The sequence below is a fragment of the Bombus bifarius genome, unplaced genomic scaffold (assembly GCF_011952205.1).
Source record: "Bombus bifarius isolate JDL3187 unplaced genomic scaffold, Bbif_JDL3187 scf7180000008208, whole genome shotgun sequence".
Taxonomy (NCBI): Eukaryota; Metazoa; Arthropoda; class Insecta; order Hymenoptera; family Apidae; genus Bombus; species Bombus bifarius.
The window spans coordinates 1,043,899-1,071,877 of NW_022884511.1; the positions used below are offsets into that span (position 1 = coordinate 1,043,899).

A 27,979-nucleotide genomic window follows, 5' to 3' on the forward strand; every position below is an offset into this window, starting at 1 on the left:
AGGCTTGCGGCCGGCTAGCTAGTACCAACGCGACGGGGCATCGTTCAGTATTTTCGCTGGTACAGACCGGTACATGAGTACATACTTACAGTGTTTGTGCGCGTGCCACGCAACGCGGAAAGGTCAGCACCTACGTACGCCCCTCTTTATTAACGATTTGTATCGTGTTCACGCACAAATTGTCACTAATACGCAGTCCCAAAGCAAATCGATCCTTATCACGTTTACCCTAATATCCGTTTTATATTCGGAAATGTGTAATAGCTGTTTCTCTTATTTGATATCGTAAAAATTTAAGTTCGGTAGCTTCTCTTTCTACAATGGATCACGCAAATCTATTTGTAATACGGTGTATCGCTTTTTGATAATTGAATTTGATTTGAAAAATATTTCACTACGTCTGACGTGTGTTGAGATAATTCTTCTTTCGCTATAAAAGAACGATATTACAGTCAATTAATGTAGATTCCATAAACTATGTTTCAGATTACCACTGGGATGAATTTGTCCGTACCCTATCTGGATAAAGAGATGCAAGTACAATGTTTCGACTGGAGATCCTTCGAGTTCATCCTGCAATAACGGTATTGTTATTTCGGGCAATTTCTATAATTTAATAGGAAGTTTTTTATTTGAACTTTTATGAGAAAAGTACGGAATATCGAATACTTTTAATTAATAAAATGTTATAAATGATTAATGTAGGAAAAGTATCGTAGCAATGTAAAGTAAAATTAATAATATTACGACAAAATCGCCTTTTATAAGTAACGTAATATTCGAATGTTTATTTTTCGTTATTAATTGTTTTTTATAGTGGTTATGGTGGAATGAAAGAAGAAGAATGCAGCACGGCAGAGGAGGCTAGATGAGCACCAATTTTCAGAGAGGTGCACGTGCAGATTACCCAGCAGTTATATATAAGGCACAAACTCGTACATATCTGAGAGAGAGCGGAAGTGGAAAACGCGTGCGTGAAAGAATACGCGGTCCATATCTGGCCCGCCATTTTGGCGGCATGGTCCTTTGGGCCACTATACTATTCCTACAAGGAGCTGGTTTTGTAGGTATGCCCTACTTTATTTAATACGTTTGCTTCGATTGTAATATTTTTCGAATAAATAATCATATTTGCCAGTTAAAATTTCGTACATATAGCTACTCTCGCCTTTCTTTCTTTCTTTCTTTCTTTCTTTTTCTTCTTGCCAACTCGAAACTACTATCAGCGAGTAAAATTCATTTCGTCTGCCAGATAAAATTGCTGAAGTCATTCCGATAAAATTCAGTCTAAACGCAACTACGAAAGTATAAATGCTTTTCGCTATATTGCTTTGTCTTTTCTCGATGTAATACAATTTTTTCCTTTGATGCTCGAAATCTCATGAAAACATGGCTCGATAATACAGTTATATAAAATATCACAAGCCTTTCCATTTCGAGGAACCGTTATTTGATTGAGAAGCGACGGACCCTATTTATCGAGGATCCCGTATTGAGAATCTTTCTCAGTTCGAGAAACATATTATAGTATTATATACGAGGTAATCAACGTAACTTTATTATCTTCGTTGTTTGTCTATTTTCGTCAAATTCAATTTCACTAATTTAATCAATTTTAAATTTTCTTCTTTTTAGTACTCTAGTTCAAAGAGAACGATAGTGAGACTATAATATTGTACACTTTGCAAATTTTCAAGGCTATTTTCTATTCTTTGCCATGATGGAGAGCATAGTAACGAAGAAAAAAATTCTCTCGTCCATCACTTTCAATGTTCCTTTAGATGCTAAGTCTAAATTAATGTCCGCTTTCTACAAAAACGATGATAAGTATCGCGATTCCTTGTTCGTCATGCTTTCGTCATTCGTCATTGCAGCATGTTTTCTAATGAATTGGGACATCTATGTAAACTTTATAAATTTCTTTCAACATATTCTATAAAAGATATTGAGAAAAGCAAGGTCAGAAGACTGAGCTAACCAGTTTACGAGACCACTATGACCGATTCAACAGTAAGGAGACATATGGTTAAAAATTTGGTATATCGAACAACCGTCACACATGCATCCTAATTTCTATCGATAAAAAGACCCATAGTACTACTTGTTGTTTAGTTGTTATTTATTCCATATTGAATCTATAATGTATTCATAAAGTGTTTGCTTCTCCAGGATCGGTGACAGGTATTCCCGGTGTTCCGGAAAATATAACGGTGATGTTCCTGAATCCGACGTCTGTCCGCGTTTCTTGGAGCACCAGCCAGGTCGAACAAGTTGAAAAATACGACGTCATGTACAAGCCAACCGATGCGAGGTGCGTTCTGGAGATTTGGGTATTCCACATATTTTCGTTCTTTTGCATGTACTATCGGGAAGTAGCATAAGTACTGTTGCAACTTCTAAATAAGGAAACAGGAATCCAAGGCATGGTTTTAAAACTGATGCTAGTTCTAAGACTAATATCGTACGACAGCTTTTTTATATATTTTTCATAATAAGTTTGTATAATATACTTCGCGATCATGCATGGCATGACATTTTGAAATTTTCGTGTATTTCGCAAATATCACGAGCGAATACTTTGATTCGTTTATCAATTGGTATCAGTCTTTTGATGTCAATTTTTTAAGGAGGACTTAATGTTAATTGATGCTTTTACTTCTACTGCGGCACAGGAAATACAGTGACAGGTACATAGCTTTCTTAAGGTATTCCTTAAGGCATTACTTACCTTCCTACGTTACTCCAAGATAGTATATAACTTCATTATATAGTCGTAACAGAAATACTTGTTTGAAAGGAGCCCTGCATAGGTTAACATAAAAAGCCAAGTTATTTCCAATTATCCAACATTACCAGTAGCATTTTACTCCATTAATTTCTGTACCACTTAATCTTTTAAACAGGCACTTGACTTTTAGTAACATGGGCACTTTTTACTTGGTTAATTTTTATATTATAGAAAACTGTGTGCAATTGAGGCGTGTGTGTGTGTTGTGAAAGAATATGAAAAATCATCCGTTGTTTAGAGATTACATGTCATGCTGTTGCAAAGAACACGCGAATAGGCTTTGAAGACGTTTCCAATGCGAAACACTTGGTAAACTTAGAAATATATGTAGTACTCCTTTTCCTTTCAACAGGCCCTTTGCTTTTGACCATACATAAAAAATCGATTTTCCGCTTTATGCATTTTCCGATAGTACTGCATCTGGAGAATGCGCGCTGAAAATACTACACTGAAATGTCACAAATTGATAGTTCTATAATAGCAGAAGAGTTTCAAAGCAGTGTATAAAGCAATTGTGTAGGTGGTAGAAAATTGTCAGGAAAAATGTAGTCACGGACTTGTTTCTGCGAAATTCTGCACGATAAACATGTCTCACAAAATGATTTATCACAGTGAATATATAGAAAACAACACTGTTATTTTGAGTGCTATTGATGGTAAATTTTAATCAAGTAGTTACGGCGCAGTTTACGAACGGTCATAGAAATTACTTTTTATATAGAAACGATAATTTTTAATTACGGTACCTACTCATTTGTCGCATCAAATCATCATATTAAAAATTTTCGAGGCCTTGAGAAAATACGAAACCTCCCGTTTAAATATTTTGATGTACACAACCATACCGTAAATCATACGCTAATATAATACATTAATACAATAATAATCTTAGGATAACTCCCCTAAACGTATTACCCAATTAATTACCCTTTATATAGGCAATAAGAGAACGATGTAAAACCGGAAGTCCATTCTAAGCCAATAGGCGAGGATTATGTACAATAAATAATAAATAAATGAAAAGTACTCGTTATTAATCAGAATCTGCTCGTAGTTCTTTACGTCGTAGTTAATTGAGAAGCAAGCATTATTTCTATTTTTTTGTACCAAATGTAAATCAAAAGTCAATATAATATATAGAGGTCATATTAGAACAAAAAAAAAGAAAGAAAATATAGAAATCAGATTGCAATGGCAAGGTGGTGTTACAGGATTATGGTTAGTTACAGGGTGGTGACGGAGGTCGCAGGAAATAGTGAAGCTGTTACATTGAGCGGTCTCAGAGCTGATACGCAGTATCAACTTGTCGTCACTGCTGTGAGAGCCGGCAAGAGATTTCGAAGTCGACCAATCGTCTTCCGTACACTTGGTAAGTTGTTCTTATTTAATCTTTCTTTTCGAAAACTATACAGAAGATATCGTAATTATGCAGAATAGGGCATATCTCAGCGATTTTAAGAGCCTTGATTTATATTATCAGAATCATGATCCTGAGTAACTCTCAATGAAATAGAAATTAAAATAAAATTTCAAATAAATTACCCATTATTAATGGCACTTATTGATAGCACCTTACAAGTACACGTTTAAAGGTGCGTATTATTTACTGGAATGTTTTAGAGCCACCACGAACATCCTTTCCCCCGGAACAAGCGATAACAGGCGGCCCCCTTCCACCTCCACCACCCTCCTCTCAACAACCACAACCTTACATACAAGTAAGTTCAGGAATACATAGTTGCTCGAACAATCTCAACTAATTACATACCTTTTTATCTCTTAAAAATCTGAAAATATCTCTAAACTCGTGAAATTTTGAAGTCTCCTATATATCTGCTTTATATTTTCAGAAAGAAATATTTTTTGTGTTTTCTCCTATTTTCGTTCACGTAATTATTCGTCTGTTGTTCCAGTTCTTCTTTCATTCGTTATTCTCACTTCGAATAGAAGGTACCTAAATCTAAATGCAATTAGAAATCCTGTTGACCGAGTCGTTGAAAAATTAGACGCGTAAAATGAACATCGAAGGAACGTCTAAATTACAGGTCCGTGGCGTAGAAGTGGGGATCGTGGTGTTAGTGTTGATTTTTTGGGCAGGCGCGATAGCGCTGTTCTTCAATCGTTGGGGAAAGATTCGCATGTTACTGCCGTATCAACCCGATTACAAGGAACAATTGAAGGTTCCCGGGACTGGGGTATGCGCAGCGGCGAACGCTGCATACACGCAACATCCGACTCAACACACCTGCTCTCAGGTAACGCATAATTATACATCCTATTTCGCTACTTCGATCTTCCACTAGATAGATGCAAAAAAATCGCAAATATGCGATTTAATCTATTCCAAATAGCTAGGCTTACTTTTCCAGGAGAATAGCAGCGGCTGATTTTTTTTATAGTTGTTTATATAAAATTCTATGATAGTTTCTCTTGAAAAGGAATTATACCTACATATAGTTTTAATGAATATCTACCAAATTCATTTCTGTACAAAAATAATCGATTAACACTAACCGTACCGGCACTTCTCATATACCAATTCTTACCGTAACCGGTCGTTTGATCGGTTACGAAATAGACGTTGTTTCTTCGAAAGAAATTGTCAATTTATTATAGGAAACAATTCACAGCATAATTTTTAAATAATAATAAAATAATGAATCATATGTTTTCATTTTTATATGTTATATGAACAAGAGATGATAATCGAACAAATCATCCTCACTTTCAATTTGCTCATTTTTAGACTTAGAATTTCGTTCGTCTCAACAGCCCTCTCTTATATTTTGTATGTTTTTCAATGAATTTCTCGCTGAACGCGTAGACGTAGTCAGAGATAAAACAAAATACAGAACCAATGTACTGAATATTATGAGATTTGTTCACTCCTTGTCGTATTTGATTTCTCATAGGCTTCGGCCTGCACTCTGTGACTCTCAAAATGATACTGCATTTAGATTTCGTTTAGCAACAGAGAACTCATTATGGAGGGAGTATATTCTTGAGAAGTATTTCTTGAGAGTCTCCGACAAGACTCCGTTGTGTTTATGCGTTACCTGACATGGATTCCGTCAGATTATTCAAGTGCTTAGCCAAACACACACCGCATTTAGATGTATGCAACTACAGCTGGTTAGATCTTATTTGAGTTCAGAGCTAAGGTTCCAGGCAAAAAACTTTAGAAAAACATGTAAATTTGTCGCGGTAAACAAGCCAGACGATGAATTTTTCATAGTAAAAAAAGAAGCAAACAAAGAGATTGAGAAATTGATTAATCGAATAATATAAAAATTTAGGTAAAATTAGATGAGTAAAAGAAGTAACAATGAATGTACAATTTTAAATTAAATTTTGAAACCATTTGAAATTTGACCGGGCCTGGTAAGGTTAGTGTTAATTTAATTTACTAATACAGTGCGACAAAATATCCTTCTTATTTGTTAATTTATTATTTGTTAATTTCGAAACGAAAATTATTATTGAATTATTATTGAAACATATGATTTTCTTGATTAGCAAAACATTCGAAATATCAGCTTTCCGGGAATTATACGAACCGGATAATTATAATATTAATTGATAATAATATTAAATATGGAAATTTGAAATAAACTAAAAATATACACAGCGTTCCAGGATTAGGTTTAGGTTTAGCAAAGAATACATTGGCATTGTTGTGCTGAAAAAGACCCTGTATAATTAAACTACGTTTTAAATTATATGTTTGACGTACATTAATCTACTCGATCGATTAATTGTCGGTATAATTTCCTTCGAACAGTTACAATTGAATTATCATTTATATCACTTTAGTAGCATTATCATTCTTATGTAATCGATACATATTTTTCCTTCTTACATAATATAATAGAATAAACGTCAAACGATTGTCAAACTATGAATTTTCGAACAACTCGATATATTTAAATAAGATCTTTTTATAGTACGTTTATACTTGTATACACACATGAAGACATTCAAACTCTAATTGCACAGCAGGATGCAATACATTTAAAAAATTCAATCTGGCATCCTTTGAATACAATTGAGAGACATGTACGTTTATGTGTGTATCGATAAATTCCCGAAACAATATCATCGAACGATATATATAAATCGCACGGCTACTCAGATATCGGTATTCATATCGGGCGAACGTTATTTCGAAGTGATTCATATGCGTAATTTAACATACGAAATGTTTAGACGTATCAGAAGTATCGATTTAATTAGATGGTACAGAGATTTAATTGGGCAGTGCACGTAATCGCAGTAACAGACGGGACATCCGCTTCCAGCGAAAGCTGTATGTCAAAAAGACGTATCGGATCGAATATTGAACCGAGAGCTATATTTTCGTTTAAGCGGTGCCCACTTGTCTACGTCTAACTTCAGTTTCGGAATACGATCTCCGCAAATTGACGGTATATACGTATGGTTATTTATAGACTAATTGACGCGCATGTAGCTTGAAGTATTAAAAATCAAGCAGTGAAACGATGCTTAAAACATCACCGAAAAACTGTAGATTATTCACGTGAAACTCACATAAGATACAAGTGACGTACATCTTGGTTCTGTAACGACAAAGTAAAAATGAAGAACAGTTTTATAAGAGTCTAATAGAACTTGGATAGTTTTAGTAGCAACAAAAACCACGATAAAATTATATAATATATAATGTTAATAATATACCAATGAAATACATTTGAATGTATTGACTGATTTTTGGGAACTGTTGCGTGAAAAATATTAGATTCTAAAGTATAAATTAACAACTATATTATGGCTCTCTTTTTTATTACATTTTTATAACATCGCAATATTACAGCAGGATATGATTTCATTTATTTATATCATTCAGCCAGTAAAAATTCCAAATAAAAATCTACCTGATACACACAGATAGATATAAACCACACTATAGTCTTTGAATACAATGAAAGACTATCGATTATTGATTAGTCTACTGCTGTTACTATTGTCGGCATAGATTTTGGCAATAGCTTTCAGCTATCGTGTTCAATAATCATTGGAAAGCTAACTTCTCTGAATGTAGGTCGCAAATTAATTGAAATTCAGACTGATGAATATCCTGCGCACAATATTATGGATTTCAACACGGAAATTCTCTGTTTGAAGAAAATATAATGTACTCTTAATGACTACAAAACGACCCCCTTGTCCCATTAACACGCAAGGTTAACTTTAGTTGCAGCAAAAATTTGTGCAAACGTTACGACGAAGAAACATCGATCGTGTTCTAAAAACAAATTTCACTGCAAAATTTCTATTCCGTTAAATTTATTTCATACAAATCAACCGAAATGAAATTGTGTCGTGACCATTCATTCATTGAAGAACACTAACAAGAAAAGTTCGGTAACTCGAAAATTCAAAAACATTTGGAACTTTGCGCAATTGTAGTTCATGGACGTTAATAACGGAACAATTTCTTTTTCATGCTGGAAAACGGTCTTAGGGGTGAAAACAGCCCCAGAGAAATTTAATTGACTGTTCATATTACCGTAAATATTTAAGAAAATATACAAGATACAGAAAAAGTACAAATGAAGTACAAATTGTAATGTTCTTCGGAGAACTCTATACAAATATTTACTGTTTGTATGATTTTCATCAGACGAATTTTAATATGTAAATAAAAATTTTATAAAAAAGGGAATAAAAAATAAACATTGCTATATCACTATGCTTGTAGATATAAGAAGTTATGTATATAATTTAATATAACTAGTTTAATTTAATTAATACAAATAATTTGCATCAGCTGCCGCAGCTCGACAAGAGCTCGCGATCAGCGTTGCATGTTACACTCTTCGATCCTGTGTGTTCAAAAATTTTGTTGTTTCAAATCATTCGTATATTTATAAAAAACTCCTTGGAGACTACGCGCATGACAACAAGAAATAAAACTTCCAAAAATTATGGCTGGTGAGAGAATAATTTTGAAAACATTTTTTTTCAGTTTCTCATATCCACAATATAGGCCACAAAGAAAAAGTCGAAATTTCTTCGGGGGTGTTTTCATATCTAAGACTGTTTTCCAGCAGGAAGAAAGATTATTCTGTTATCACACGAACTACGTTTGTGCAAAGTTCCAAATATTTTTGAATTTTCGAATTGAACTTCGAGAACTTCACTTGTAAGGCGAATTTGTAATCCCTAAGGGAACATGTATTGCGGTTACGCTTACTGACGGTGCAACTACAGTTGCAGAACGTTCTAAGTTATCTAAGCTGAAATACTAGTTTCTTACTAAGTTTATAAAGTTCAAGGATAAAAAAAGTTTTAGTGATAGAATACGATTACATCTACTGTTTTTAGTTATTTTACTAAATCGTTAACGTGAATTTTAGTTCATTTGTACATTTTCTCTCGATATGTACATATCGACATTTATAATAGAATTATACCCTCGATCAGTTCTAAGTCGGTTTATTCGAACTACTAATTCGTTTCTCCGAAACAAGATGCAAATAATATTACGCAAAAGGTAGAAATCTATTCGATCGTATTAATCGAGTAATACAATATATAGTCTTCTTGAATCACGAATTCGAGTATTTAACATTTATTTCACTCGTAGACACTATGTATTTTTACTCTGATTACTCTTTATTAATATATATTAGATATAAAGCCGCACTTTTTCGAAATAACAATCCGAAATCTGGAAGTAGAATATTTGGTACCGAGAACAATTTCGTTATTTACGAATTTACAATCGACGATTTTTAACGAAAAAAAAAAAAACGATCAAATACAAAACTTGAAAATGTCTAGAAAGTTCAGAATTTTCGGATTTTTATTATAACGCTATTTGTAATAGAAGTATAGACAGGAAAGGTAATTAGTAGCTTTAGTTGTGACAATCTAGCAATAGATTTATCGATTGATTCTCCGAACGAGACTCTAATGGAATTGATGTCTTTGTGCCTCTCCCAACCCTGCTGACCCATTGCGAAAATCGTCGTTCCTCGCACTAATGAATAATCGAAAAATGACGCTCCGCCGGGAATGTATACGTATCGCTCGTATAAAATCTTGAAGGTAATGACCACATTGTCGGATATGGTGATGCAGTGTGGGGGCGGGGGCTGTTGCGTCTTGGAGCAGTGCTTTCAGTATCCGAGGAGGGCTCGAGAGCCGCGCGACTGCGGCTGCCAATTCGCTCTACTCCACAGGGCAGACATCGCGTGACCATCGGTACTTGCTAACAATCTCTACTTCTACTACTACTGCTACTACTACTGCTACTACTACTACTACTGCTACTACTACTACGCTACTACTACTTCTACTACTACTGCTACTGCTACTACTACTACGACTGCTACTACTACTACTAGTCAACTACGACTACTTCTCGTCTTCTTCTTTTTCTTCTTCTCCTACTTCTATTACTACTACTACTACTACGTATGCCTCCTACCTCCAACTACGTAACACCCTCCTCTTGCTCTTCTACTTCTTGTATTTTTCTTCTTTTCCTTGTTCTTCACTACTATCCATATTAAACAGCTGTTTCTTCCACTGATCGTTAGCTCACTTTTATTCTCTTCTTTATCTCGTTTTCTATCCAATATTTTCACGATGTGCCTTTGTTCTGCTTTTATACGTGCTTCGTGCATCTATTCCTTTATATATCCCCTGCGGCTCTCTCTTGTCTGTACTTCCGACTGAGTCCACTTTTCGATATTCATCGGGACGATTATAGTCATACTGAGTTTAATTGGCGAATGGTCTATCGACGATCCTATAGACGAGTTCCATTACCATTAGGATACTAGTTCGTATAGTCTTCGGTCGATTAAAAGTTGCTTCTTTAGTCTAACAATGACGTTTTAGTCATTCCCATAGATCATGTGGATACAGTCGTATTCGTGGATGTCCCTATCTTTGACGCAACGAAGTAGTATGTAGAGATACATACATAGTCACAATAGTACTCATAATAAATAGATTTCTAAGAGCGCAAACCAAGAATTGGGTAATTAAAGTACGAGTTGAAAATGTTTTGGAAATATGAAAATTTACCCAGAAAATATAGGCTTGCCAACTTTCACCGCAATCTTATATGGCCGTTCGAAGGAGGGAAATAATGACATTTCTATATTAAAAAATAGTTTACTTCTGACCCTAATTTTTGTACGCGTCTTAAGATTCATAGATATTTTAAAATTTTCGATATCTGAGATATCTCACATTTTTAGCAAAACGACAATATGTTTTTTCCATCACATTTCTTCTGACCATACTGACTCATATTCAATGATCTACGATTCTGAAATACTGCGTTTCCAAAGTATTTTTTATAATAATTATTTACATTATAATTTACAAATAAGAATAGAGCACTAGAAGATACGTGTATACATACATGTATGTATTCATGCATGAATTATTACCTATTTTATTAAGAAGTATCCTCGTAATTTGCACAAAGATGAAACAAGAATAATTTCAATGAAAGTATAAAAATAATTTCAATAAAGTCGATAAAAATACAGGTAAGTTAAAAATTAGGGAAATAACATTTTATACGTATCTATAAAATCGAATTCTAATATAACTTTAGTATTTAGGTTTATATCTTTGGTTAGTTTCTATAATAAAATGTTCCTTCACATATGTACATACATATATACATACATATATAGCGTTATGATATATGTAGGAATGCTTTCAACCAAATGCTTTTGCAGTGCATGTATATTCTAAGTGTTGAACGCTATTCGAGACGCTACTTTCTTTCTATTATACTTTATATTTCTTTAAAATACATGTTATTCGACATAAAAGATTTGCACGCTTCGAAGTTGGCAAGCCGATATACATCTATATTAATAAAATGTGAATAACTACAGATAACGATAAAAATTAATGATCAAAATCGAGGTCTACCTTAGAAAATAAATCGTTATGAGAATAATCATTCAATTGGTACACACGACTGAAAAAGTACCGACTTTTTCTCGCTTCACAGCAATTTTAAAAGAACGCCTGTTTCTGCGAGTCATTTAGTACCTACTTTACGGTGAAAAATTTTTATCGAGAAGAGGAAGAGAACTTTCAGCCGACGTATTTAGCATTCTCCGATGTAGAATTCGAGTGTAACATCAAAAACGTCGTTCGAAAAAGCGTCCATAGATACATCATACATATGTATGTATTTACATATTCGGCACATAGAGATCCAATCGTAAAAGGTTGTTGCTTTCAACTCGGTACATGTTCGCTACTCTCAACCTTGATTTGCGCTCGTCAACGTTTCATGTATATGTATGTACAGACGATCTGCTTACGTAGAGCCATTTCCATCTTCCAAAGGCGATTCATAGAACTTTTAATAACCAACCATCCACAGTACTTAAACTTTCAAATTTAATACGCGTAAGTGTGGTATCACGATTGGGGATTAAAACGTATTTATTTGAGAAAGAGGATCTAAACTGACTTTCTAAAGTACGAGATTAAAATTCCACGATTATCGATTCTCTGAAGAATAAAATTGCTTCAGTTTAATTACACAATTTAGTGATCTTTTATTCAATTAGATAGTGATTTAAGGAGAAAGGCAGAAGTTTTTATTACAGCTTAATCAAAACTAATCTGATCAAAGAGTAAAGTACATAACGTACATTTTCCATTCATTAACGTATTAACTAGGGAAAACGAGTTAACTTGTCACTTAAATTGCCATAATTATTTTTACGATATTATATTATATTGTTTAAGTGTCTTATTAAGAGATGACCTGGTTAACAGATTAGTATTTCACTAATTCAAAGGTACTTTGTTTAGTTGTGTTCACGTGTTTCGATCAACGATTTAATTCCTGAACGATCTAATCCGCGAAATATTGTTAGGAAAATTGCAAATAAACCAAAGTCGATCGATCGATGCGTGGTAATTCCAATATTTATCGTGTGTCTGGCTTTAATAAAACAAAATTGAGATTAACTGTAAAAATGGCTTGAAATACGATATAAACATCAAATTGTTCTGGAAAGTGGAAACAGTCGGTATTTAATACACGAATGACATGAGACATTTTTGAAATTTCGCACCAACGCTTGAGTCACTTCAAGTGGTCGTGTGCCTCAATTAATTGCACTCGAATGTAACAAATATTGTAGCACCTTTAATAACGCTTTTCACTTTCTATTATTTACGTATCGCGGTTTCTGAGTTTCCTACTTCTCCGTTTATTAAAACAAATCTTATTCCATTGTATCGTATCTTTTCTAGGTTTTCTATCGTATCTTTGCGAGTAGGGAAATATAGCAACCGTATTCTATGATAGATCGAATGAAATCGATCGAATATAAGGAAAATGATCTGATTATGTCCGAGTAACTACCAATATTATATTTTACGGTCTATTTGATATGTGCGTGTCATTTTGTATCGTATCGTCAACACCGTTCTGTTAATGTTCTTTAAATTTAAATGTTAAACAAAAGAAACAGACAATTAAGAAACGATACAGTAGTAACAAGTAGGAATTTTATTAAAAATCGATAGTATATAAAAACGATAGAATCAATAAAACGACACAATAGTTATGAAATTGAATTTCTGCTTATCGTACAGCAGGAAAGCAACGCTCACATTACGATTGAACAACATATGTGTATGTATATACAGAGTATAATAAAAACGTTATCCGTTGTACTCTTCGCATACGACATACTGCACACGTATTAAGAAAGATGAAGCTCAACTTTAGAAAACATCATGAAATCGTATGTGTTGGTAATCTAACGTTTATAGGAAGAATATTGCTTCGGACGAACGATGCCTCTGCTAGATATATCTTGTCTTAAAGTTGCTGGAGTAATAGCTTCCTGACCCAAATCTCAACAAGATCACGAATCTGCTAGAGACAGGAAACCAGTACGTTAGCATCAGGATATAGACGTACTAAATTCGATCGAATGTCCTCACGTAATCCGTAAAGCCTAATTAAATTCCAATGACGTAAACCGCTGCAAAAGACTGATCACACGAAGCTAGAAAAAACAGGTAAATTCGTTCGTTTCTGACTCACTTACTTTACTCGTATGTACAACTCGATGCACCCATGAATCGTTGGCTTCCCATTAAAAAAACGGTAATATGAAATAGAACAAGAATAATGGTATGAAATATGTAAGTCTCGTACAGATTAGCCCAATTACCTGAATTCAAGCAACATAAATTCGAATATACTGCAAACACATTACTTTAAACAAGAAACAAATACATATATACATTTAATCTGAAAAGCAAATTAAAACGAAATATATAAGAACTATTAGAAATGTAAATTAGCAATTTGGTATTGTAATTGATTGATTGATTGTAAAATTGATTATGAAAACAATCTGCCTATTTTTCGTGTAATATTTAAGTCGACAAATATTTTTACTTTAATATGCCAATTATTTCTCCTTTTATTTGCATCGATTTTTTCCTTTCAGTTCATGAATATTGTTTGATCTGCTTGCAATACCAATACGATAATCAGTATGCTTCGACTTATCACACGTATTAATGCAATCAGTTTGCGTGCAAGCACAAGTTTCGCACATTTAGCAAAGATGTTTCTGCACAACAATAACAACGCAGATGCGAGTAAAAAAGCGACACGAATTGACGTAAAAATAGCGCACAGCAAACACTAATGCTTTTACATTGCGATTATTGTATCACTAGGAAAGCTGCTTGCCCACTTGAAACGCTTACGACGTTGTTAGGAAAGATACATACATCGTTAAGCTAAGCACAATATTGATATACAGTTGCTCGGATGAAATTTTTACTTATAACGATTTTACAACTAATATATGATAAGTAAAGTAATTTTTGAAAAGTTTCATTTAATATTATTCTAATGTTATTCGTTAAATATTTCTTATATTATAGGTTAAAAATGATTTTATTAAGCTTATAACGATATGAAATGTTGGCTTTGTATATTAACGGTATTTAAAATATTTAGCAACGACATCGAAACCAAACTAAATCCATAACGTTGGTAAATTTCTTATTTTGTATTCATATACAAAATGTTAATGATATTGCCCATAAATTATATTTATATTACAAGGAAAGTTCCATAGATATATTCTTACGTCCCGCGAGTGAACCGTTAGCTAATAAAATCCCTTAATTAATATTCTAATTAACCCGCTTCTAAATATAATATGGTTAATAAATCATATTCACTTAATTGAGTTCAAAGACGTAAACTCAATCTTTGTAGTATTTGTCATGGTCATTTTTTAAATATTGTATTAATATTACATTACATTATTGAAGAACTATTACTTTTTAGTTTTATTACTAAAACGCATTGAAGAACTATTACTACACTTTCATCCGAGAATATACGTGTATAATGATCGATATAAATAATGGGAAATGATCATTTGTTAATGTGTAAGCACTATTTTACATAACTGCAAATTATTTACAATTATAATTACAACTGTAATTATTTGTACGATATAAAAGCAGAAAATTTTTTGGACTGTAAAGTCAATATAGGTAATAGATTATGAGTCTTGTACGAAAACGAAAACCTTAAAAAACAGGAATACTCGTGAACTAGAAAGAAGGCAGATATTGCACTAATAGAAATTAGTTTAAAAGTCAGTGCATCGCAAAAATGTTGGAATTGTCTAAACATCCTCGTTCAAAAGATACCCACTAAAAATAGCATTGTCTAATAAACAATTAATTAATTGTATAAATTAACTTTTATTTAACTACATACCTACAATAGATAAGATGCAATCAGACGTATTAATAAGGTGCACAATTTAATTATGTTCATTGAACAATTATTGCTAAACATTTAACAATAATTCACAAAAACGACACCATGAATTGCAAATGTGCAGGGCATTAAGGTATACATATGTACGATCGATTTAGTTTTCTATTAAAGCATAATACTTTAACACTTTATTTTATAATTGTTACTATACTTTGCTATTTATGCTTCACAAGAGTCGGATAAAACTATAAAAATACAAAATCATGAACTTCGTTCTAACTAAACTCACTATTACAAAGAAGTATTACTCACTATTACAAGAAAATATACTTTATTAAAGATTCGCCGTTTCTTATTTTAACGAAACAGTTTCAAAAAATAGATTCTATTCTTAGTGGGTATACAAATTGTCTGTTCCTGTCTGCCTTGTCGGAAATCACGCTTGAGAAAAATCACATTAAAATGCAATTTGCATTGATATTAGCGGTATCGGTGTGTCCTAATTGCGTTGCCACATTTTCCAGCATCTGCACTGGTCGAGCCATCACGTGGACTCCTTGGATAGCGGAGGTGGTTTGGGCTGGCCAAGAACCTCGAGGCCGCGAGTGAACAGCGCCATCGACGTAGCTGGCTTCCTATCCCAGGTATGTAATCGAATAAGACGAGAAAGCAGCAACTCGACCAATTTCGTCGTGACACCGGGTGAATTAACCGTCCAGCTGATCCACGTCCTTGAAACTTTCGATCGAACCCTAACTTCGTATCAACCTACCTGTCAATTCGCAGTCACGACAAACGAAGGAGCAACGAATTATCTAGAAAATTAGCGAAAATTCCAGGAAATGTCGCGCAATTGCAGTTATCGTTAACCATTTTTATTCTCTGAATATTAGAATCGATATTATAAATATAAATTATTTTCTGGTATTTTTTTCAAACGACGATAACGGAGTAAAATAAATTAAAACGATATTAAATATACGGAACAGATAATTATATATTAAATAAATAAGTAGTAAATTAAAATTTTAGAAACATAGTTATCTTAATTACATCGTAAAGTACAATTGTGAAACTTATACCGAACAGATAATTATATATAAAGTAAATAAGTAGTAAGTTAAAATTTTAGAAACATAGTTATCTTAATCACATCGTAAAGTACAATTGTGAAACTTATAATAAATATAGATAATTCAATATAAAGTAACAGGTATCGATCGCCAAGCATGATTCTTAGATAGCGATCCTATACGACGCTTCCTTCTTAGCAACTTTTTCACTAACTTAAAAGCTATAAAAATATTACTTCCGACCTTTCATTTTAATCTAAATGTAGGGAAACATTATAGTTTATTTGTACGTTATAAAATTTTGAATGTGCCATCCCCGGCGCATCCTGATATTGAAATATGTAACGAACGCGAAAGAGACTGTACAAAATAGACACGTCAAACGTTAAAGTTCAAGGTAGTTGGAGGCAAAGTGTAGTTCAGTGGTTGATCAATAAGTTCGTGGTTTACTTGTAAGGAAGTCGTTAAATTCATTTTCTGATAGCATGGACCACGGCCGCTATTCACGATACATTGTATTTCTTAACGACAAGGTTTTCATATTATACTTGTTAGATCTATGCCGATTAATCGTAAGTACATACTTCTGACGTCACTTCTTGCATCGTAACAAATCGATTTCATCTTACCAAATTAACAACGGGAAAAGATTACCATTTTTATGTATCGCTGAGTATGTATTTTCTTATAAGTTGCAACATCAATCGATAGATGCATAATTTTAGATAAAACGGTGCTAGCGTGAGACGATCTTCGTTGAAAAATGTTTCCTGCATTTAGGATATATCGTGCCATCGTGTTGAATATATATACAGTAACCCTTACAAAAGTATTTATGATATATAAAACCTTTTAAAACATTGTTAACTCTGTAACGTGAGAATAGTAATTATATTAGTGACATTTTAACTGATTTAGTCTAAAAGTCCATATAGAAGTTATGAGACATTTACTGGAAACATACAGTTGGTGGAAAATTAATATACCGAATTAACGTTAAGGATAACTTCACTGAATATCGAGGCTTGTTAATACAATGAATATTCGACTGTTGAAATACTTCAGTTGATAAGGATTGTTCAATTACTCGTATAACTGTAGTAAATGCTAGAAGGAATTAGTTTTAGGACGTTGTTCGACGTAGCATCAGTTCCTTCCAGCATACAGCGAAATCCGATAGATCTATAACCCAGAGCAAAATTACTATCCGACACGATGATTAAAATGGGACAATTTTAATTTGAAACGAAGAACGTAAACGTAAAAGTAGAATATTTAAAATTAATTTAATTTTTGCACGTTGTATTCACACTAACTACGGTGAATGTTTTAATATAATAAAAGACGATTAATTCAATAACGCTAACATTAACGAATATATAAAACAACAATACACATACAATATGTGTTGTCCACGTATATTCATAAAAAGTTAATGTAAAGTTGCTGTAAGTGACCTTCGCAAGGATGAAGCACAAAGTATAGCATTTGTCTTCAGGGACAGGAAAATGCATGTAGATCTCCGACGAGTGACGCAAGCGAGAAAGAAAGTTTAGAAACGAGCGGTATTCCCAATCCTCTCTGCAATGCGGTTCCGCTTTTTGCAGGAATTTTTAAGACGGCACGGTTCAACGTCGAAATTGTGCCGGAAGGTTCGCAGTGCAGATAATTTACCACTTGCGTCGACGAATCGACAAGATCAACGAAATTCGAAAGAGGAAGGCATCGACGGTGATAAAGAATCCTTCCTGAGATCAACACTAGAGGAGAAGTGCGAGGATTCCGAATCAAAGAGGCAGAGTAGCCTCGAGAGTTGTCCAAAGGATAATCCAGACGTTTCGTTGCTCGACCCGAATCATCAATTACAGTCTTCAAGGTAATTTCATTCGTAGTAGATACATAAATGTAATCCTACGTGGAATTGTTACATTTTTGCATCGTCTTACGAAAATTCTTAATCGTGACAATTAACAGTAACTTCTTATCGACTTTTCCCGAGTTCGTTAGTTTTTTGAATTTTTTAAAAGAGCATCATATACTTTTTGATAATATTTATCTGAAACATTTTTCTGTAGTTTCTGTGTGCTATATTATTCAAGATAACTGGTTAGATCAATATGAGACAGTCTGCATACGGCATTACTACTCTAGCGAAAACAGATTGTTACATTTCTATCGTAAACGAGAGTTGTACGCAAGTAAGGAAGTTTGTGGATGAATTATGTGTGCATCAAAGTTTGTTTATTATTTCACCTTAACAAACTTTTAAGTAGCAAACTTCAAGTTGGAAATTCATGTTAATGATAGTACATTTCCTTTCTTACGCAAATTTACTAAAATTCACGGTATGAAACGGATCTTTTTCTCGTTTCTCTTCTTTTCATTGGTCCAGAAGCAGTTGAAAATATTGAATAATCAATGAGGAAGATTTATTCAAAAGCAGACTTTTACTTTTCGTTTGTTTGTAATGTTTCACCACCTATCTTCGTCTTATCTTAGTTTGTACCTTATTCCAGACACTGTACGTGAATCAGTCGGTTTTGTGTGCGCATTTTTCACGATCATACATGATAATTTTACACGAAGCTGAAACGAACGTCTCATATCTCTTCTCGCTAAATCGACAACTCCGAAAAGACAATTTTATTACAGTTGTCAGTTACTTTGCGTCGCGAGCATATCTTAAATTCCGCACAGGTGCAAATTCTTTTGGACTTTGAAATAACACGGAGCACGAAATGTACCGTTGTGTGAATAAAAAGTGTGCAACACTTAAGAACACTTGTGAATAATTCAAAGATACGTGTCTTTAGGTTGTCCACTTTTCAGAGAGCGGTAAATTGTTGCAACGAATATTAACATTCGCATTTAAGCAATTGACTTTGCTTATCAATTTTTTGCAACAAATATCCAGCACGCAAATGTAAATTCGCTTTACAAGAAACAAGAACCTTCTCTCTTAAAAAAAAAAAACCCTTTATAAATCTGTTGTCCGGGTCACTCGAAATGTTACAACATGTTTTTTTTTATAGAAGCTTAATTGAAAAATCTCTTATATAAGTATATTAAACCCGAAGAATGATAACATTACGCCGCGTATATATCCATGATTATTACGTAAACCACCCGAGATCTTTCTTATGCAATTCATTTCACGGTAATAGATTAATATGGTACCGTTGGAATACAGCGTGCATACGTATTGTTTGCGTGTTACATGAGGGTCGACGCTGTTCCGCTTGCATCGTCTGCTGTAGTAGATTATGAGAGGACATGAAAAAGGTGCAACAGAGATATAAAAAATTCAATAAAAATGATTGTGCGAGAAGGACGGCTTATTGCACTATGACCAATCAGACCTGCGTTCCTTCCACACTTTCAACTTTCCAGCTTTATACAATACATAAAACACGCTAAAACAGAAACAGGAGATGCTGTACCAGGCTGTCTCAGAACGAGTACAATCGTCATGAAATATTCTTTTATTTCGTTCGTTTTTTAATTAAAACATGTATTTTTCATAGTACCGTTACGAGGACGTAAAGAATGCTGAAAGAGATTAAGAATTTTATATAAAAGTAATTACCACGTAGCTCTTGCGAAATCAGGGTAGAAATTGAGTCAAGGACAAACGAAGTTTGTCAAGGATATTCCTCGTTGCCGGAAATAAGAATGAAAATGAAACGTTAGGAAGTAAGAATGAAAAAAAAAGTGACAAACTTGCGAATGAATTATTAAACAAAATTGCAATAAATGTTTCAGGGATTCTCCAATAACGTCTTCATCGTCGTTCGTTGGTCGACGTTTCGGCGGATGGCGAGCTGGCGGAAGTCACGAATACGTCCGGTGTCCTATACGACAACCTGCTTCCATGGATGAGCGGTAAGCAATCTCTTTTATACTTGGCGCTAAATACGTAAAATATTTCACCCGAATAACACCACCCCTTTCGATCGAATCACCGACGTCGAACTGATTCTTGGAGTTTGTGAAATTATAATGCAATCTATACGTACGTATAACGTAACTGACATATCTTAGAAGCCAATAATAATGGCTAATATAAGAAATGATATGAATTTTGTAATATAATGAAAGATAAAATATCGATGTTCGGATCGTTTGTTAAATTTGACGTTCAAGTACAACGAAATCTACCGCCTGTTATATTAAATGCATTCACGTGTGAACTCATAAGAGACCCACGATATTTTTATCTCCAGTCTGGTACCAACTCACACCACAACGTTAAATATACGTGTCGTGGCAATTGACGTCGCCTCATCCTACAAATATCTTTCACCCTTAAAGACCACCCTCGAAACTTGGTCACACGCCAAGTTAACATTCAGGGTCACACTAAGATATAACATACCGCAGACTATTTATCGTCCGTCAAGCGGCATCGATGAAAAATGTAATTTCGGTAAAGAGATAAGAACTTCGCTAATAAAGATCTATCATTACGAGATCCTATTTACTTGAAAAGATAAGGTGACGCTGTATGAATATTGTAAAAGAATTGATGGACTTTTACGAATTTATGAAAAATTTAGAGGCGCGAGATACTAAGACAATGCACGCAATATGCAAAAATGTATATGAGATACCCAAGCTATAATACTATGAAGCTATTTATGCCAAAAAAACTTGATGGTTTAACCCTTCGACAATGTAATAAAATAACAAACAATTTAGAATGAACGATTTAAAAGTCAATTATTTGTTTATTGATTTCATGTGTTTTTTTCTCTTTTCTTTTTTAATATACATGTACTTTCAAAATTCTATAGCGAATAAATATTAATATTCGGCGACTCGATCGTCTTTCTCGAACAACATTGCGAAAGAGTTAATTTCGATATTGCGCAGTAATAATCAGTAATGCAACGTTAAAATCGATACTTAAAGCTACATTTTTCATGTGTCCGTAGATTATGTAGATACATTAACGTAAGCGGTAAAATTAAAGGGTCATTGGATTCTCGCGGAATCCTTTGCTTCAAGTCATTCATAGTAGTTTTTGTCAAATATTCTTTTTAATAGATTCTGTTTTTCAAATATTCTCACAAAAAACAAATCTGATGGTTTCAGATCCGGTGATCTCGATGGAAATTGAATACGCCAATCCAATAATTTGGAAACGACATTCGTTTCGTCTAGTTGATAAGTGGACGTCTTCCAGAAGAAATTGAGTACAACTTCGTGATATTCACGCTAAAGGATTTCCTAAACTAATAATTTTTTGGCATAAATAGTTAGAAAGCGTTAGGGAGCATATCGTTCTGTTAAAAAAAAAAAAAGAAAAAGGCAGTAAATTCGACTTGCGTATGTTCTTTGTACGTCCACCTATAGGAAATTCAATAACACCATATGATCTTTTGTTTTTTTAAATTACTCTGTTGATTAAGATCGGACATTTACATTGTGAAACTTTAAGGATCGAATCGATAAGATAGAAAATTATTTGAAAACGATTTACTCGATCTTAATGCAAAATAAGATTGCAAGAGTGACGAAACATTATTTTCCCGAATTCTGCTGTTAATTTGTGTTATTTGCGTCGAGCGAAAGGCGACGTGTAAATAAATCGTTCGATCGATTAAGTCCACGTATTCGGTAAAATCCGCAGGTGTTTTCGGCGATCTGGCGATGCCGACGCTCGCTTACCCCGTTATCATCATTACCATCGACGTGCCGGGATCGAACGGCACTCAAAGAGCTGCGACTACTCAAGACATACGCCCGAATCGAGCATCGAGGTGCAACACTTTGGTCTGCCTATACTTAGCGTCAGCGAGCCTAGTCCACCAGACGAAAACGACCGAGTGGACGATTATTTGTAGGACTTGCTTGCCGAGGACTTCTTGAAAGAGCTCCTCGTATGATCCTACATGCTGATCGCATTACTTTGTGTGATTTGAAAAATCGAGTCGCGCATCGATTTTAGAAAGGTAAACTGAAAGACAAATTTTCAATCGCACAGAAATAATTGTTCGTAATGTTCTTAATGTTCTCAATTGTACGATGTTAATGGCTGGAAACGAAATTCTCTTTTATTCGTAATAAGTTCAAATCGGAATCTTTGTAACTACGATTTTAAAAACGTGAAACGAGAGATAAAATGTACGGCAAATTAAAATGTGCAAAATTAAAATGCTCCAAGCGGAAGCTACGATGAAAAATCCAGAGAGAAAAGGTTTTTTACACGAAAGCTCGAAACAAAGTTGTTGATTACACGACAGTAAACTCGAAATAAAATGTTCCGCTAGGATATTCTATCGATTGCCGCCGATAATATTCAAATCTCGCAGTTTTACATGCAAACTCGAAACGAGATGTTCTACCGCGAAGCGTTATCGATCGCTATCCGTTATACGGATTATGCGGCTTTGCGCACATATCGGAGATAAAATTTCATCATGCACGTATTACCTTTGAATTGCATTCTGCAGAGCAATTTTTAATCTAATTTACATGGATTGAAATTCGCGATATCGGAAATTAAAAAGCTTGAAATTTTAAGGAAATTCAGATTGAGATTCCGTTTTGAATCGACTCGGATACGTGTTGAAAGTAATTACGAACAACGTGGCGAGATGAAAAATTCATCGTACAATATCAATTGCGTAGATGATTAGTCTGCAAGGTTTCGCTTAAAATCAGAAACTCTCTCTCTCTCTCTCTTTCTAAATACACATTCTTTGCCCCTAATCATTTTAAATGTTGATTCGTATGCGATAAATCGATATTTATTCCAAGATATCCCGTTCTATGATGTAGTAAATGTTTCATGTGACATATTAATGTGGCCTGCCGTACGGCATTGTATCTGCCTACTTTCCTTTTCACATACATCCGTGCGGCCTTGTTAACTGGCAATCGATGTAAAACGATTCACAGCACGGTGCAACGTACCAAAACAGTGTTATTTGCAGACGTCTTTTACGCAAAATTAATATTACGTAATTTATCGATCACAGATATCAAAACATTCAGGCGCCGTATAAGAGTCGTATAAACTCGCTATTTTAGAAGATGATGCGTTTTGTTATCTCGTTAACGAGATTTTACGAATTTTTATCGTTATTTTACCGTATTATCGTTTGGATTAAACGTGTATGCTAAGAATACATGTGAATGATATGATGAAAATATTAAGTAAAATATGACTGACATCTGAAGCGTTTAAGAAAGAAAAATGGTAGGGACAATACACCAAAGGATATAAAAGAAAATTCAAGATATTAATTATATAAGTATTTTATTACGTTACATTTGATATGAACGGAGGATTTCTTCGATTTCTTTACATATTAGTTAATAATTAGGAAGAAAGGTAGCGAAAAAGATGGGAATCCGAAAGTTGTAAGTTTCCAATTTCGTATATCGATATAATGAAGTTTTACATATCTAAAAACAATTGATATACACGTTCGAATTGAAATTCTCGGAGTAAAATATGTATATCATTGTGATAAAAGTGTAAACGAGATATTTAGAATTATACTCTTGCAATTAATCACGTGCGTCTCACGACAAACATAACACTCTATATTCGAATTCCCGTAGTTTAAGAGAATCTTATTTTTATCAGTGTTCAAAAAAAAAAAAAAGATCGAGCAGAGTCAATATTACACATCCTATTAGAGAGCATATAATGACCTCAAGTATAACGTTACGTGAACCGTTCGTCTTTCCGTTTAGTAAAACTTAAGCAACGACCTAGCGAAGATACATTTCTGCAGCCCGAATGTTAAATAAATGTGCAAATTCCTAAACTTTCTTTTCCTCTAAATGAATAATTTTCCAAGTTAAAATTAACTATGAATAATGCGTGTATTTTACACGCGTACCGATTTACGTTAAAACGAACGTAATGTGTAATAAGTATAACTTTTCGAAATAATTCTCATGAACTTCAGGTACCTTTCTTATTCTAACTTGTTCACTTGGTCTTCTGTTTTGTGAAATCGAAATCTGAATTTTATCGGATATGAACGAATAATCGGAGCAATAGAATAAAAACGAAGGGAAAGTTTGAAATTTGCACGATTATTACCAATTATCGAAATCCATTCTTACTCAGCAACGACAGATTGTGAAATATGTGCGACAGATTCAAGTACTTGCCCGTATTATCTTGAACATCGAAAATCAAGAACTTATCCATTAGGTTCGTAGGAAATTTAATTGAAGTATTTTATTGTTTATTACACAAGGTATTTTCGGACCAATCAGTATGATAAAAAGGGGGCCATGATTTCTTCAGCCTGACATTCAATTTTTGTAACATTAAAATACTTGTGACTTGTACGCGTAAGGAGAACATTATGTTTGCATATTGATTAGTATCTTTTAAATCTTCGTTTAAAATGTACGAATCTTGTGATCTTGTTTACGTAAGAAGCTTACTTTAGTATACGATAACTTATTCGTTTTAATTATACCGATAGAAAACAATATTGTCAAATTCGGGGACCAATAAATAGTTATAAAGATACAACAACAAAGTGATTAGCATTATTTTTGAATATCTCTTGGTTATTCGTCAATTTTCTTTATATTGCGTTTCATTTGATTTACATATATTAATTTTCTTTATTGGCAATGAAATAAAACGGTGCATGAATCGTAATAAATTTTTTTTTTAAGATTATACCTAAATACGTCAATATCGATCAGCCACCTTTCTTCCAACCAACCTAATGATGTATCCTTTCTAAATTATTATTTACGATTTGTCGATTAACATTTTCAATTCTAATCTACTCAGAGTAACACACAATGCCGCTTCATTTCTACTTTTACCAATATATTCAGTAAAATATCATAAATTGTACAGTTTATACATGGTATTATTATTAGTAATAATGAACATAAACGACCAACCGAATAACAAATTATTTTTAAAAACAAGCAAAGAGTTGCACATTGTAAAATTCGATTTCTACGATACACGAACATGCGAGATAAAAATAACGGAGTCTGTAAATATAACAAAAATCATATCTCTGCATCGCCTTTGCCGTAAAACAGCTTTATGTAAGAATAATTTCGTAATTGCTAATATCTTCGAAAATATTCAATCTAATTTATAATTTCAAAACCAATGGAAAATATTTCCATGCTAAATAACAAAATTTGTTTGAACTTGAATCGCGAATATTTTTCTACTTGCGCTGTTTTATGTTTCCGCGTCGCGTTTATCGCTGTAATTTTCACTGCGTAATTGTAATTTCGACTATAGAAACATACGACACTCGGCGTAGTCGCGCATTACCTATAGTATCCTTAGTTTCTTCGCTGCAAGTGCCCAACTACGAATGCTGTCGCACGTATTAATCGAACTTATACATATTTTGTTTCCACTTGAGAGCGAGCGATCACGCGACCACTCTCAGAGGGTTGAAACATTCTCAACGCGGTATCCATTTGCGAGAGATACTCTCGAGAGCAGCTCGCTATAGTTTTACTCTCAAATGGACACCTAGCTTTAAGTAGATGACTAATATACAATGTACGTATCTATAGATGACATATTATGGCACCTATGAAAGCAAATCGATAATGTAACCTTAACTCTTCTTACGATCACCACGGTTCTTGTATCTTCTAACTTTTTTCGCTCAATGATCCGACACGAGCACTGCTATGCTCGTGTACCTTCCTTCGAGAACACCTATGTAAATATTCATAATAACTTAAAGCGTGTTACGACACAATCAGAATCGAAATACGAGCGACTTTTTTTAATTTCGTTATATATGAATGAAGTCAGGAAATTACGCTTAATTCTTTATTCGATAACAATACGGGTGAGAGGAAAGAGCAAATTGTTTTTCAGTACGATTTTTTCTTCTAGTATCGAAAGAGGAAGAAGTTACGAGCAAATACGAAGCTTGAAAATTATCGAATAAGAAACTAAGCGATAATATGTATAACAAAAGTTTAGAACCAATGACTAATAGTCAACGAAGACTTATATACATATATGTATAATGTATGTATCTATGAATATCTTCTATGATCGTACGTACCTCGTAGTGAAAGATATAATCAATAATCTGATATAAAGGATAATATTATTTTTATTCTTAAATGCACAAGAACGTGCGATCTTTGCGAAAGAATTCTTAAATGCGAATTGTATTATAAGTAAAGCAGGGCTCATGCTGAAATACACTGTTGATTAGTCTGAAAAGACTGTTTAATTAATTATCTTGTTGATTGCGCAGAAACAACGAACCAGTAATACGGTACATTTCATAAATATGCCGACTACCATAAGAATTAAATTATATAAAGTTCCCATGAAAGATTTCATGTTTATTAGATTGCATACGATTACATTATTTTGATAAAAAGGTACAAAGTATTGTACGTTTCAAGAATGTTGTGAACATAATTCATTTGAAATCGGCATTCACCAAATGAAATGAATTGTCAATTTTGAAAATTTACTAGTTATAAGAAACATGTTACTTATAACGTTTAAAATCAATGTTTTATAGTTTTTATATTTCAGAATTATTTTCCGTTTATGCTAGTTATATATTTTACATGTTATACTGAAAAATGTCCAAAAATACAACGAAAATATACACCGTGAAATTACTAAGTAAAGATCAATATTAAATATTGTAAATCTCTTTACGTAAGAATCCATGGTATAACTATTGGACTAACTATGAAATCACATAACAGCATGAGACCTGTGTCAGACAGAGAAAGAATCAATTACCTCCAATATTTAATAATCATAGCTTTAAACAAAGAGACCAAGTAAGTAAAGAAGAGTTCATATTCTCTTACAAAGGGTCAGTTTTAAGAAATCCCGAATTAAGCAATTTTTGAAAAAAAAAAAGAAAAAAATGGTGGCAGACGCGTGTTTTAAAGCGACTGTAGTATCTCTGTATATATATACATATATGTACTTAGATTAGAATTCTGATCATGTTGATCTAAAGCAGATCAATGCTATATTAAACGATCATTTGATCGACGAGGCTTGTACGTGTTGCGCAAGTTTCCTATTTATTATTTGCAAACTCACGTGGGAAAGAGAGGAAATTGTCATGAAAATAGGAGTATTTGCAAAAGTTCATGTCTACGACGATGACCAATATTATCGCCAATAAGAGAACGTTGGGAAAATTGAATTTTATTATATAGTTTAATTGCATGAAAATATATCATGTACTATTTACTACAAGATAGCTGAGCTGCGAAGAATTCGCAAAAATTGGAACTCCTTAATATGTTATTTATAATCACGTAAACATAAGTTTTTAATAAAGTTATTAATATATAAGATTTCCGTTTCTTAGT

At 33.5% G+C, this 27,979-nt stretch overlaps 1 protein-coding gene across 5 annotated transcripts; it reads left to right on the forward strand.

Moving 5' to 3' along the window:
* On the forward strand, positions 1–27,962 carry LOC117210668. Of its 5 annotated transcripts, none has more exons than XM_033453902.1 (12): positions 1–122; positions 487–584; positions 818–1,067; positions 2,170–2,311; positions 2,673–2,687; positions 4,012–4,157; positions 4,409–4,506; positions 4,834–5,043; positions 16,100–16,219; positions 18,256–18,524; positions 20,411–20,530; positions 21,743–21,951. In XM_033453902.1, the coding sequence occupies exons 3-12, from the start codon at positions 869–871 to the stop codon at positions 21,765–21,767; spliced, it is 1,344 nt and encodes a 447-aa protein (XP_033309793.1). In that variant the 5' UTR covers positions 1–122; positions 487–584; positions 818–868; the 3' UTR covers positions 21,768–21,951. The 5 variants fall into 5 exon arrangements, with proteins under 5 accessions (XP_033309793.1, XP_033309791.1, XP_033309788.1 ...); XM_033453897.1 differs by lacking the exon at positions 21,743–21,951 and adding an exon at positions 22,281–27,962 and having other exon boundaries at positions 2–122; XM_033453899.1 differs by lacking the exon at positions 21,743–21,951 and adding an exon at positions 22,281–27,962 and having other exon boundaries at positions 2–122; positions 4,018–4,157.
* The last annotated feature ends 17 nt before the right edge of the window (positions 27,963–27,979 follow it).

Coding starts and splice junctions, on each gene's coding strand:
- LOC117210668 (XM_033453897.1), top strand. CDS start 869: ATGAGCACCAATTTTCAGAGAGGTGCACGTGCAGATTACCCAGCAGTT. Junction 4,158..4,408: donor AATCGTCTTCCGTACACTTG/GTAAGTTGTTCT, acceptor GGAATGTTTTAG/AGCCACCACGAACATCCTTT. Junction 18,525..20,410: donor CATCAATTACAGTCTTCAAG/GTAATTTCATTC, acceptor TAAATGTTTCAG/GGATTCTCCAATAACGTCTT.